The sequence below is a fragment of the Tetrao urogallus genome (assembly GCF_951394365.1).
Source record: "Tetrao urogallus genome assembly, chromosome: 8".
Classification (NCBI taxonomy): domain Eukaryota; kingdom Metazoa; phylum Chordata; class Aves; order Galliformes; family Phasianidae; genus Tetrao; species Tetrao urogallus.
Genome location: NC_136821.1, coordinates 13,399,556 through 13,412,636, shown reverse-complemented (window position 1 = coordinate 13,412,636; position 13,081 = coordinate 13,399,556). Strand labels below are relative to the sequence as shown.

Sequence of the window (13,081 nt, the reverse complement as noted above, 5' to 3'; positions counted from 1 at the left end):
GCAGAAACTTCCTAATCCTTCCCACCATCTTCCTGCAAGAGAATAAAGGAAGAGTTTGCCTAAGAATACAGTCAGTCAAAAAGGAATGCTAGGACAAACCAAGAAATGGTGGAAGTGATGTCTGAATTACCCTTGGCAAATGATGTTATCAAGTTAAATGCAAAGATAGAAGTTAGGTTTGCTAGCTCTTTCTGAATGTTGTCCCAGAAAAGCTCATGATTGCAAATGGAAAAAAGGAAGTAAAGAAGTTGCTTAAGAGCAAGATTGCTTTAAGTTGATGATATTTTGCTACCTAGTGTACCTTGTGTTATTTCTTGTTTTCGAGGGCTTGGATGTAGCATTTTAAATAAATCTCACAACTGGCATCATAAAGCAAGAAAGTGCTGCTGGCACTCAGGCCATCTGACTTCTAGTGTTATGGCCAGAGTCAGACCAAAATAAGACCACGGCTCCAAGCAGCCAGTCTTTGGGGTAGTTTAAAAGGTGAGCCTCAGCTTTGAATATTAACAAAGAATCATGATACCTATAGACAGACCTATAATGCGTTACGTTTACTTGGAATTACTTAAACAAGAAACACAAGCATTTAGTTGTATGAATGTTAGAAACCACTAAACAGTCAATTCAAAAATCTGTCATTAAAATGAACTGATTCTATATTAAGGGTGTTGCCACCAACAGCAGGGGAAGCAGATAGATTTTGATTATCACAGCTTGTAGCTCTAAATGTGCAAGCTGCAATTAAAGGGTTCAAGTCAGAGATGCTGAAAGATGTATTGCTGAAATCAATCTTTAGAAAATATTTTACACTAATTTATATTTAGGAATGATTCCAAAAAACATTCTGCTCCCAGATGGACAGATTGGGCAAAAGCAAGAATTAAAAAAAAGTGAAAATTTGTGCCATGAAGGCACTAAATTTTATCTGAGCTACAAAGTGATAGAATCCAACCCACAAAGCACTTAAACGTATGCTTAACTGTAAACAGATGAGCAGCTCATCTGTCTTTGATGAATGAGAAGTGAAATGCACTAATGTGGCATAGATTGATTAGAATACTAATCAATTTAGAACACACAAAACAAAAAACAAACAATAAAACCCAACAACTGTTAGGTATATCCTGTAAAAATGTGCACTGTGGTGTTGTGTTTGTCATACTTTTCTCGCTTGTGAACTATGTGAGTCATACTGTCACCCAGGAGATGGACTGCAGGCAGGTTTCATAACCCACCTGGCTTTCTTGATTTCAGCTATCTAAACTATTTATCTAATCTCCCTCTGTAGCTAAGGGGGTGGGAGATGTTGCTGGAAGATGTTTTATCTGTTTAACTGGTGCTTTGGAAGCACTGATTTCTCAGGTGACTATAGATGCCTATCTGACCTCAGCTTAGATCAGTCTAGACATGTTCAGCTGGTTACAGTTAGGAGAAATGAAGTGTCCAAGGCTATCAAATTAGGTTTGACGCATGCGTAGTTGTCTAATTTAATGAATCTCATTGCAGAAGCTGGATGTATGAAGTTCTATGCCTTTAAACTCCATTTGTGCAGAATCTAACTTATACAAATGAGATCAGACAATGGTGGATGGATATGAGACTGAAAACAAAACACTGACCGCAAAACAAAATATTTCAGCATATATCAGCTGGTTAAAAATGGCTTATATAAATTTAATTCAAATGCTTGGCCTGTTCTAGTATGGTGGTGTTCAACTGCATCATGGTAGGGGATTACATCTTGTGCCACACCTGGAGCCTGACAAAGGCTTTGCAGCTGTAGTGCTGATCCAATCAAGCACAGGAACAACTGGGAAATGACTCATGCTGTGAAATGGATGCTTGCTGTTAATCCTAGCTTTAAAAATGTACTGGGTTTGTCATCAGTTTTCATTGTGGTGAATATGGTTGTCTGGCCACCTTTGTTTCCCAATTGTCTGATATTTTCTATGGACTCTCTTTTCAGCTTATGTGCTGCAGACTCAACCTCTTTTCACTTGAAAGATCATAAACAAAAATCCTTCAGAAACAGTGTTACAGAAGAGAGGACACAGACAGGAGAAGCAAGTATGTGAGGTGAGGTAGGATGCAGAGGAACGTGTTCTGTCCCTGAAGCATCTGCTATTTTATATTTGATGTGACAAATACTTAACCACATCATTCTCTTAAAATTTTGTTTGGAGAGGAAGAGTTCTGAGAGGAGTAAGAAACAAAGAAAATCTCCTTGTGTTTTCAGATGATACATGGGTATGGACGGGTTGGATGGGGCTCTGGGCAGCCTCACCTGGTGGGTGGGAGCTCTGTCCATGACAGGGAGTTGAAACTGGATGGTCTCTAAGGTCCCTTCCAACCTCAGCCATTTTGTGGTATGATTCTGAGTGGCATCCTTCTAACATAACTGCGGTACAGCATGGATTTAAGCAAGTTTCTGAATTGTTTTTTTTTTTTTTTAAAGCCATTGACGTGAGAGGTATGAAATGCAGAGGTACTCTATCATGAAGCCTCACAAAGGGATGTTGGTGGGTTCTTTGCTTGCAGTTTCTAAGAGCCCTGGCAAAACAATTGTTTTTATTTCAAGTTCTGAATGAGTGGAAATAGTACTGAAGCAGATATGGGAAACAATAAGTAAAATACAAGTTGAATAATCTGTCTTGGCTCTCTCGAGTAATCACTGTCATTGTTTTTCTTTTGCTTCAGATTGCAACAGTGAGTACTAGACTAATTCCCTGTGTGCATGAAATTCTGGAGGTAGCTTTTTTCATCTGGCAAAATAAAGACTGTGAAGTCATCTTGAAACACAGGTCAGTTTTACTACCATCTTTCTATTAAATTAAGTGTAAGAGATGCACATCTCCATCTTAATGTGTATGTAAATTGTCTCTCAAGTGTTTTGGCTGATGTGCTGGGTGCTGCATTCATATAGTAGATGCCAACTCACAAGCAGTAAGACCAGTGTACAGAAGCAGCTAGGAAGGAACCTGACCAAGACCCAGTGAGAGGAACTGGAGGAAACTTTGGGGCTGAATGTTAGGATTCCCATTTTTCAGGAAGCAGAACTTTGTCCTGTGTTGTGAAGGAGCAGTTTCACAAAATGTATTTGCACAGCGGGTGGGTATAGGAGAGTAAGATGGAGGCCTGGCTGGATGAAGGCTGTGGCACAGCTGCAGTGTGTGCTGTGCAGTCAGGAGTGCAGGGCAGGGGTCAAGGGCAGACAGGAGGCAGGGTGCGCACCTGAGCCAGTGCTAAAATACTGGTCACAGCTACAGAACAATACCATGTGGGCAAAGGCACTGAGAATTCCAGGGAAGTTAGGTGTGCAAAGCGCTGTGCAGCCCCAGTTGGTTTCTTCTAGTAGGTGCGCAGCATCTTCTGTGGTGGTGCTTGACATCCACGTTACTCCCTGATGGGAGCAATGAACCACCATTCAGCTATGCTGAATCCAAATTATTGTGCACAAGTGAAAATAGAGGAGATTGGTTGCGCTGTGCTAGCAGCTTATGCCCGACTTCCATGCAAACCAATCAGCCAACCCATTATTCCCGTGGACACTCTGTCAGTTGATATTTTTTTTCCCCGCTTTTCAAAGAGATAAGAGCCAGGTGAGGGCATTTACCTGTGTGCCACAGTGGGCAGCTAAAAGCATGGAATGAAATCTGCTGACATTTCAGCTTGCTTTTAAATCAGGGCCTTGATTTGTTACAATCGCCATCCCCAAGAATGTAAATTTCTCACTTTAGGTCCAGGAATAATTTGAAAAGTATTGATGCAGCGTTACCAATTTCATATGTGGTTTCATCAGTGGTACAAATCTCTTAAAGCAGGAGGAAAGATAGCACTCAGATCACACCATCATCTAAGATCTCTCGCTACCGCGCAGCCCTCTGCAATGGTACTATTAAGGAAGGCTTCCTGCGGGCAGTGCCACTGCTGCCCCCTCCCGGGGCGGCGCGGCCCCTTTAAGGCGGCGCGGCGCTCTGTCCCTTTAAAAGGCGGCGCCGTGGGGCGGGCGGCGGCGGCCGGGGCCATTGTCTCCCGCCGGGTTTTCCCCCCCTTCCCGCCGGCCCGGCGCTCGCAGCCGCCCGTTAAAAGAGCAGGCAAGATGGCCGAGCTGGGCAGCAAGGGGGTGACGGCCGGCAAGATCGCCAGCAACGTCCAGAAGAAGCTCACCCGGGCGCAGGAGAAGGTGAGGGGGCATGGGTGGGGATGCGCGGGGCCGGGTTGCCGTCGCTCGCGGCCCGGGCTGAGCACCGACGGGAGGCGACGCTGGCGCTGCCGGAGGAGAGGCAGAGCCGGCTGCGCGCTTGGCGAGCGCCGCTGCGTTCTGTGGCGTTGCGAACGTAACCTCGGAGGCACCGAGCGAAGGGGACGGGAGCCGCTTCCTGATGGTCTCCCGGAGGCTCGGTGCGGCCGCTCGCCCTTCAGTGCAGCTCTCGGAGCGGCTGCAGCCGAAGCGGCAGATTGCTGCGGTGACGGGAGGACAGCTCTGTGCTCCCTGTGCCGGCGGCACGCGATGCCCGGGTCCGTGCCCTGGGCCGTGCAGCTTCGCGCAGGGCCGCGGCTCGGCCGCTCCGTCAGCCGCTGTCAGCCCACCGCCGCGGGGTGACATTGACTGAATAAGGACGGGTGCGCGTCCGAGGGCGGAGGGTGAGCGGATCAGAGCTCCGCTCGTGTTCCCTGCGGTTATCTTTAGCACCGGATTTAATCCTGGCGGTCTGGGGGTGGGTGCTGCGCTGGCCTCGGCCCCGACGGTATTACAAAACGCCGCGGGGTCACAGCGGAGCCCGGACCCGTCGGGCCTAACGTTGTCGCTGCCCCGGGCTCGTTGGCCGGGACCGGCAGCCTGGGAGCTGCGGAGCACGCGTGCGGATGGCCGCGCGGGGCTGCTGGCCGCAGCTCCTGCTTCCCTCCCTGCGCTCCGCGGAGCTCGGTTTCCCTGCGGCTTTCCCTGTCGCAGCTCCTGGCGCCTACAGCAGACCTGCCCGAGCTCTCGCGGATGCCGTATTCCTTCCCTGCTAGCCACCAGGTGGCAACCGTATTTTGAGCTAATCTTAAAGTGGGTGATGCAGGCTGAGCTCCTGGCCTGCTGATGGAGTGCTTACTGGTGCAGCTTGAGCCAAGCTTGGCTGCCGGGCCATTCCCTGCTCCTAATGTGCAGGTTCGTTCCTCAGGGGAAGAACGTTCCACAAGTGCTCCCACCAGGACGTGTAGCTCTTTCCCCCATGGTGACATGGGATATGGGAATGACAGTAAGAATTGAGAGCATAGCTGTGTCTTGTAGGGAATTTGCACGATCTGAAATCAGTTTTTTATTGCTTTACACAAAAAACAGACAGCTAGTTTCCCTTCGAGGAGGAAAGGAAAGCAAACCATAAAGAACTTAATAAGTGAACACAATTTTTAGGCCCTTTAGCTGTTATTATCCTAGTACAAACAGTGCAACTTCTCTCTCCTGGCTCTCAGAAAGAATAAAAGGCATTGATCGCTGACTTTGCCCCCTTCATGCTGCTGTTGCTTTGCTTGTAACAATTCCTCTTTTGTGGAGTTTCACCTTTGTCTTGAAGGGGCAGAGTGTCACTGAGCAAGCACATGGATGTAGATTTCTAGCTTGTGAGGAAAGCTACTGCTGAATGGGATAGAAGGTAGCAGTTATAGTGTGATACCGGTGTTACTATTATGTCATTTCCTTTTAAAGTAGGCATACTGTTTAACAGGAAGGGTAAACCATATGTCTAGGGATAAGGACCAGGTTTTAAAGCAAAAACAAAAAAAGTCCTTAAGTAGAAGCCTGTATAGGTGTACCTGGGTGCCCAACAATCCAAGTGCTTAAAGATGTTTCGGATTTTTCTGATAGAAGCTGAATGAGATTGAACTTTCCTTTTTTGAGGCAAGTACAAATTGAGGCTTAAACAAGTTGACAGCGTTCCTTTTACGTATCCTCTTTCAACTTCAATTTAGGATAAAAATGGTTCCCTTCAGAGGGATGTTTCCCTCCCAGCTAGAGCCCAAAGGCTTTAACTTCAGCAATTTCCTTCATGGTGAATTTAAGCCTTGTGTTAAGCAAAGAATGATGTCTTTTTGTTCAACACAGAATTCACACTGGAACACTGTACACATCCTTTTTTCCCCTTCTGAGATGGCTATTATGTAAAGTATGTAAGATATTCCTTCAGAAGTACTGTTTGTTTTGAGCCTTTCAGCAAAACTATTGGCTATTTTTGGAAGGCGCTTTCTCAGTTCAGCAGGAAATATGGGGCAGAATGGTTGACTGTGCTGTTTGCAAATGGGCTGTGCACACTTTTAATCCCTCTTCTCTATTCAAGAGTAGCCTGAAGCGTAATGCTTAGCAGTAGTCTTCCTGTTGTCCGGTGAAACGTATGGAGGAAGTTGATGTCTCTGAAAGGAACCCATCTAGCAGAAAGGACCCATGCAACTATTGCAAACATATCATCCTTGTCAGCAGCTGGAAGATTTAGGCTGTAAGCTGCACTTTGTCATCCCACAGTTTGCTGAAGCAGACCGTATCTTTGAGCTCAGAACCTTTTGTAGGTTCTCAACATCTGTAAAATGGGGTAAAATTGTAACGCCTCCATTTTTGTGGTATTTGGGGAGAGGCTTATGTTTGCACGCTCTTTAAACTCTGCCATGGAGCATTTGACAATAAAGGTTTGAAAGTTGTTGTTTTATATCTGGAATCTCAGAATTTGTTTCCATGTCATCATTTTTATCTTCTATTTTGGAAATTTTAAAAATCTTTCACGCTCGCACAGTTCTCATTTGGTTTGAAGAGTCTCCTGTTTTTGAATGTATCAATCTGCGTACCTGTGAGTTTCTGCTTTAAGCAAAATGAAGCAGCACCTTGGTGCTACAGGGCAGCTCTGGTGTGAGGAACCTCCGGGAGATACTAGGAGTGGGCTGAGCTCATAGGGTGGGGTTTTGCTCCTTGTCTGGCCGAATCCTCATCCCAGGGATTCAGAGTGGAAAGAGAGGATCGGCTCTGGGACTGGGGGATGTGAATTGCCTGGAGAACAGACACTTCTCAGGAGACAAACTGTAAACTTGGTGTTGGAAAGGGAGTTCTCCTCAGGAGTTTTTTTTTTTTTTTTTTTGTGTGTGTGTGTGTGTGTGTGTGTGTGGAGTAGAAAGGAATGAATTTACATTTCCCTTTCTAGGCTTTGTCTGGGAGCTGCTGTGATTGGAGCAGTGGTCTCTTGCTCTTTTCATTTGGACCAAACGGAAGATCTGGATCACTTTCTGTGAAGTGTGCTTCAGTGCAAATAAGCGTTTCTATGCCACTAAACCAGAGGTTTCACTAAAGTATTTGTGACCCAGCACTGAAAAATAACCAAGGACGTTGGCCTTGAAAAGGAAGGCAGAGGAGTAATTTTGGCAGTGCTTTTTGGCTGTGGTTTCTCAATTCTTTTTTTTTTTTTTTTTTTTTTTTTCCCCATTAATTTGTGTCATGTAACAATCCTTTCTGGGCTCTGCCTGTGCTACTTCCCACCCCCTCCCCCCCCACAGACACAGTTTGCAGAAGGCATGGCTTGCATTTGGAGCTTGTTCTGATAAGACTTTTTTTTTTTTTTTTTCTTTTTTTTTTTTTTTTTTAAGCTGCCAGTAGCTGTAGCATGGCAGGTGACAACACCTGGAGTGAAATCTCAGCCGTTTTGAAGCAGGTGGGAATCTGTTCTACGGAACGGCAACCGAGAACCTTAAGCTAAATTTAAATGCAAATGTCTTCAGGATTCAACTGAAAAAGGAGCTGTGTGCTCTGTGGAACCTCTGCACGTAGGGAGGCAGGCTTCAAGCAAAAAACAGTAGATGGAAAAAGCTCTCTCGTTAAGAAAGAACCATCACAGTCACCTATCTAGGAGGAGGGAAAATCCATATTGATTATTTTTTCCCTTAGGATCTTTGTTCAAAGCTTTTATGGTTTTCACTTAGTTTTGAGTGGGGTTAGGATGGTTTGGTGGCTGTGAGCCTTGTGGTACTAGTGAAGTACAAGGAGTGATAAAGCCTGACAAACTACAGATGTTCTTTTGCTGATCTGACTTAACTTTTTTTTTTTTTTTTTTTTTTTTTCTGGAGAACTCCCTAGGAAAGCACTTCATACTTTATCAAGAAGATAAGGCTTATGTGACAGATAGAATCTCAGAGGTACTTTGTGTCCAGGTGTTGCTGGAAAGCAGGCAATGGAGAGAAAGGGAGAGCTGAATTAATGCCCCTCATGTGCAGATGGTTCCAGTATGAGCTCAGACTGTATTGCTGGATATCGGATAATCTGCATGGGGCAGGGAGGAGGTGAAACAGGACACCATGCTCCACATGTTTACTTGCCAGTGAAACCATCATTGCCCTGCTGAAGGTACTCCTCTGCCTGTTGTGTTGGCAACAGATTTCTTTCAAGCAGAATCTCAAGGATGGATGAATTTTCTGATTAGAAAAAGCTGAGGCCTATCTCTGGTTGCTTTATCTTCCCTGTGAGTTCTAGTCTCACAGCCAGTCCTTTTCAGTGCAGTTCTTATGAGATCATGTTACTGAAGTGGCTGTAAGATCTCTTTTCGAAGAAGGGTTTTGGTGAGGCTCTGGGCAGGATATAATTAGTGTTGCAGAACTCATTGGTTGGGTTGGTGCTATCAAACTAGTGTCTGTCTTCTCCATTCATCATGCATGCTGGTTTTTCCAGACACCAATGCTTTTTGCAATATCATAACTTTGGGAGGAAAATAGTAAAAGTTATGGTTGGTTTCTTTAGTTCCTGACCCTTCAGACTGAGTGACAAGATCCTGTTGTTTGTAACCAAATGTGTTGTAAAACCCCAGTTCTACAAACTTTATGCATAACAGGATGGTATCTTTGGTTTACAGGTATTAGAGTGTTTATTTTTTCCCTGTGGTGGTGATAGGACACCTGAGCTGCACACTGTGTGAATTCTGCAGCTTCTCAAGGATCATCTTGCAGCTTCCTGTGTTACACACCATTTGCCCAAGCATAACAGGCTACTTAGTTGGGCTAGCAAAGCCAACGTGTACAGAGCAGCTTCTGCTTTAAATATGGGTAAAGCTTCCTAAGGGAGCTGCAGGCAGGTGGAATAGAGCGAAGCACCGAGGTCCAGTTTGACGTCAGCCTCTACTTACGATTTCTCTTGAGGGACTGTTTACTTTGATACCTGTGAGATGGAGTATGTGAGCACCAGCAAACCTGTGATGCTCTGGTACTTGTGCTGAGCTACTGCCCTCCAATCCTCAGATAAGGGATTGGAAAAGAGAAGAATGTCATTTTATATTGCACCGTAGTTAAAATCTGTTTAAAATATGGCTTTAGTTTACTATTTATCAAGACAGAAGTGAGAAATCTTTGCAGGAATGCTTGCATTATCAGCCATGCTGCAAGGGATAGTCAGTCTCAGCAGGTGGGTGCAAGTAGCTGGTCTCTGTTCAGGTGTCATGTGCTACGTCTGCTGGCTTTGCTGCCTCTGCAGCTGCTTGACCTTCATCAAGCTGGCAGGTACTGCAGGATAGGCCCAGTCCCTCATTCCTAGAATAAGAAAATAGAGTTTTTAAAGCAGGATCAGTGGATCTTTTCTTGATTTAGGATTGTTTTATTATGCCAACTTGATTATGTTGTTTGTTTCTTTGCTGCTACTCAGAAAATGAATCTCTTTCAAATTGTACTTCTGTGCTCTGAAGGAACAGTTGTGATGAATGCAAATAGAAGCAGTGCAAGGTGAACAAGTTTCACAGTTGCTTAATTCATTTTTTTTTCCCCTGAGTTTCTCCATGACTGTTGGGAGCCCTCAGAAGGGTTTGGGGCACTGGTTGTAACAGGGAAGATTGGAAGCTAGAGCTCAGGGCATTGCCCGGACCTAGACAGGTTTATGAAGCAGCTGTGGCACAGTTGATGAACTGAGGATCAGATGATGTTTGCACATATGCACGTATGCGTGCATAACGAGTTTTTTGTCTGTACAGAATATGGGGGGCAAACCTGCTCAGATCTGGAGCTGGTGGTTTAAAGCCTTTTTTGAAGTAAGCATTTCTAAAGAGGCAGGGTAGCTGGGACAATGTTTAGGAGATTCACGAGAGCCAGACAGTGCTGTTTCTTTCTGTCTCTTTGCTTAGAAGAAAGGAGAAGTCTGGATGGCAGTTTCTTAATATAGGCTGCCAGATAGCATGGAGGGTGCAAACTTTACCAATAAGGAGGGAAGGAGGAAACTAGTGATTAACAGTAGCTAATCCTGCTGTAAAAGCCTTGGGCTGCCATTAATCTCTTGATGATACTTAGATACCACAGTCTGAAGCACTGGCCTCTGCCGAGGTTTGATGTGCAGACTCAGAAAACTGGTAACCTGTTCTGGAATGATTTTATTTTCTGCCAGTACTTCACCAATCATGGATTGATTTTTTTAAAATTATTTTTTTTTAAATTTAAAATTTTTAAAGTAGGTTTAGAGCTTTTTGTCAAAATTGCACGAGAATTGTGCTAGTTACTGAGCTCTCCTCAAAGTTGTCTTGTCTGGAGTTGAAACACATTTTTCACTGTGCTTTTCTTAACACTGCTTTGAAACTGGATTAGGCAGAACAGCAGTACTTGCCAGCAGAAAGGAAAAGGAAGCTTCAGTCCTACAGTAACTAGTGCGTCTGAAAACAGAGCTAAAATGTTTGTGTTTTTTACTTCATGTTGCTTGTCTTGATTGCATGTTTGATAAAGCCAGAAACAGTAACAGTTGACTTAACCAACTCAGAGCTGAATGTCAAGGTATTTGCAGAATGAGTGATGACATCCCATTGGATTCATTTGGAATGGTGCCAGTTGAGGGATGTGCACACATGCATAATATATAAGGTATTAAGAGATATGGAGATGTAGAGCTCTGAACCAGTTTTCTTTAGTAGAACTGCTGATCCTGTAGCTCTCTGCTATCCTTGTAAGTAATGTGGCACATTCCTGTAAATGAGAGTAAGTCTTGCGACAGTACTGGCTCTGGGTGTAGAAGGACTACATTTATTTCCATTCCTCTTTCCTCAGCTGTTATGGGAGGGGAAAAAGGGCAAAAACTTGAGGGGAAAGCATTAGATTTAAAAAACATGTAGGGAATTTATTTTGTTTAATTTGGATGTTCAGCTCATGAAGTTTGAATTTTCAGGCAGTAGGGCAGTGTCTGAAGGAGGTCCTTTCATCCCACTCCACCTTTGGGTGGAACAAATACTGTTCCAACATGACACTGAAAAGGGGAGCGAGCTGGTGTGGCAGGGGACAGCGTGTTTCAAGGATTATTTTGGAAACATGCTATGAGAGGGATGCCAAGCTTAGAGGCAAAAACAATGCTCAGGAAAAGTTTGTTTGTTTGTTCAGATGTAGAAATACACTTGGGTACACTTGTGGCATGGAAACACAGGGTTCCCCAGTGTAGAACTGAATTGCTGTACTTGTGTGTATTGAACTGACTTCTCTTCTGGACTAATTTTTCTTCTTTATTGGCTCAGACTGAGTATCATTGCAGAAGACCAAGTTTAGCTGTGCCTTAATAAGCTTTAGCCACTGAGTGAGCATACTCATGTGATAATGTTTCCCTCATTGTGACATACAGCCATTATGATTGTTTGTTAGCACCAGTGGTGTGATCGTGTTAGATGTTACTGAAAAAGGATACTTGCTATCCCGCAGCAATTCCAACACAAATATCAGACAGCCTCAGTTGAGACGCTGTTTTATTTCAGTAGAATTCCAAGTTCCAGTGTGCTGAAAAGGCTTCTTAGATAATTTGTGCAGAGGTTCAGTGAGGATGCTTTTATAGACAAGGGCACAAGGCTATTTTCGAACCCTGGAAAACTCATTAAAATACACTGAAGGCTCAGAAATTGAAAAGAGAGACTGACTTTCTTAGGAGAGGAGGAGCAGCTGAATGTGCAGGGTCTGAGAGGGGAGAATTAGAAGTGTGACCATGGTAGGAAGGGCAAGGTCAAAGAAAGTCAGGGGTGATGTGATGTGTCAACTGTGCATCCTGCACTGCTGTGCTGCATCCGGACTCCTCACAGCCTAGGGTTTGTCTGGGCATTAGGGGCAGTTGCTGGACTGGAACTTTTTGCCAAGCTGGAGGCTTTTACTCTGTGTTCCCTGATCTTCAGTGAACATACATAATTCAGGGAAGAAGTGAGTGTTGTCAGGGCTGGATGCCATTACGATGTGGCTGTGGATATCAGTAGGTGAGAAGAGCAGAGTTGCTCTGCTGGATGAAGACTTATTAGAGTCAGGCTGTATTTAACTAGGGTGTTTTCTAAGCAGCCTGTCCCACATCTCCATCTCAGACTTGTATTTTTGAGGAGTCCCTTTCAGAAGAGCATTGTGATAATTTTCCTCTGCAAAGACAGCCTGGCCCAGGTTCTTGGTAAGCACGCTGTCACAGAAACCAGTGGGCTTACACCTATTCACAGAGGGGAACGTTGCCCATCAAGCCAAGTTCTTTTATTTGCTGTTACTCTTCTTTCTACTATTCTGAAGCAGAGGCAGTCCTCTCAAATGGAAAAAATAAGCTGCTCACAAGCAGGTTCCTTCAGACATTTTTGCAGTCAGAGGGTTGTTTGTTTTTTTTTTTTCCACTAGTAGAGGACCTTTGACTTGCTTGAAAAGGATCAACGAGTGATGGTGTTGTTCCGTATCTCTCAACTTTGCTGAGACAAGCCACACTCAGTAACCCAACTTCTCCATGGAGGAAAGTGTTGCTAAGCCTTTCTCCCCTGCCTGATCCTTTGCTGCTGTCTCCCTCTTCAATCACACAGTCCCAACTGAAGTCTGTGTCTTTTCCCTTTTCACAGTTGTGTGTGTTCTAGATCTGTCTTGCATTTGAGAAACTTCAATCCTTGTTCGCTAAGACAGTCATGAGCCCTTAAAGGAGCTTTCCTAGCCTCTTAAGGACTCTGCATCTCCTGTATCTTCTGGAGTCCTTTTGCTCATGGCTCTGCCTTATAAGAGTTCCTCTGCACTGCTCTCCTCTAGCACGCACCTGCTCATTTATCTCTCTCTTCAGCTCAGCATGGCCCCAGATGCCTTTTGTGTGTTGTCCTGATTTGGTTACTTCATTTTG

At 44.6% G+C, this 13,081-nt stretch overlaps 1 protein-coding gene across 6 annotated transcripts in view; it reads left to right on the top strand.

The window, feature by feature from the left end:
* Positions 1-4,099: 4,099 nt before the first annotated feature.
* The window catches only part of BIN1 (bridging integrator 1), a gene marked incomplete at both ends in the record, with an annotated part of 83,494 nt that continues 74,512 nt past the window's right edge, over positions 4,100-13,081 (top strand). For all 6 annotated transcript variants that reach the window (XM_079539101.1, XM_079539099.1, XM_079539097.1 and 3 more), the window contains one exon: positions 4,100-4,183. In XM_079539101.1, coding sequence (XP_079395227.1) covers positions 4,100-4,183 — 84 coding nt within the window. The remainder of the gene's footprint in view (positions 4,184-13,081) is intronic.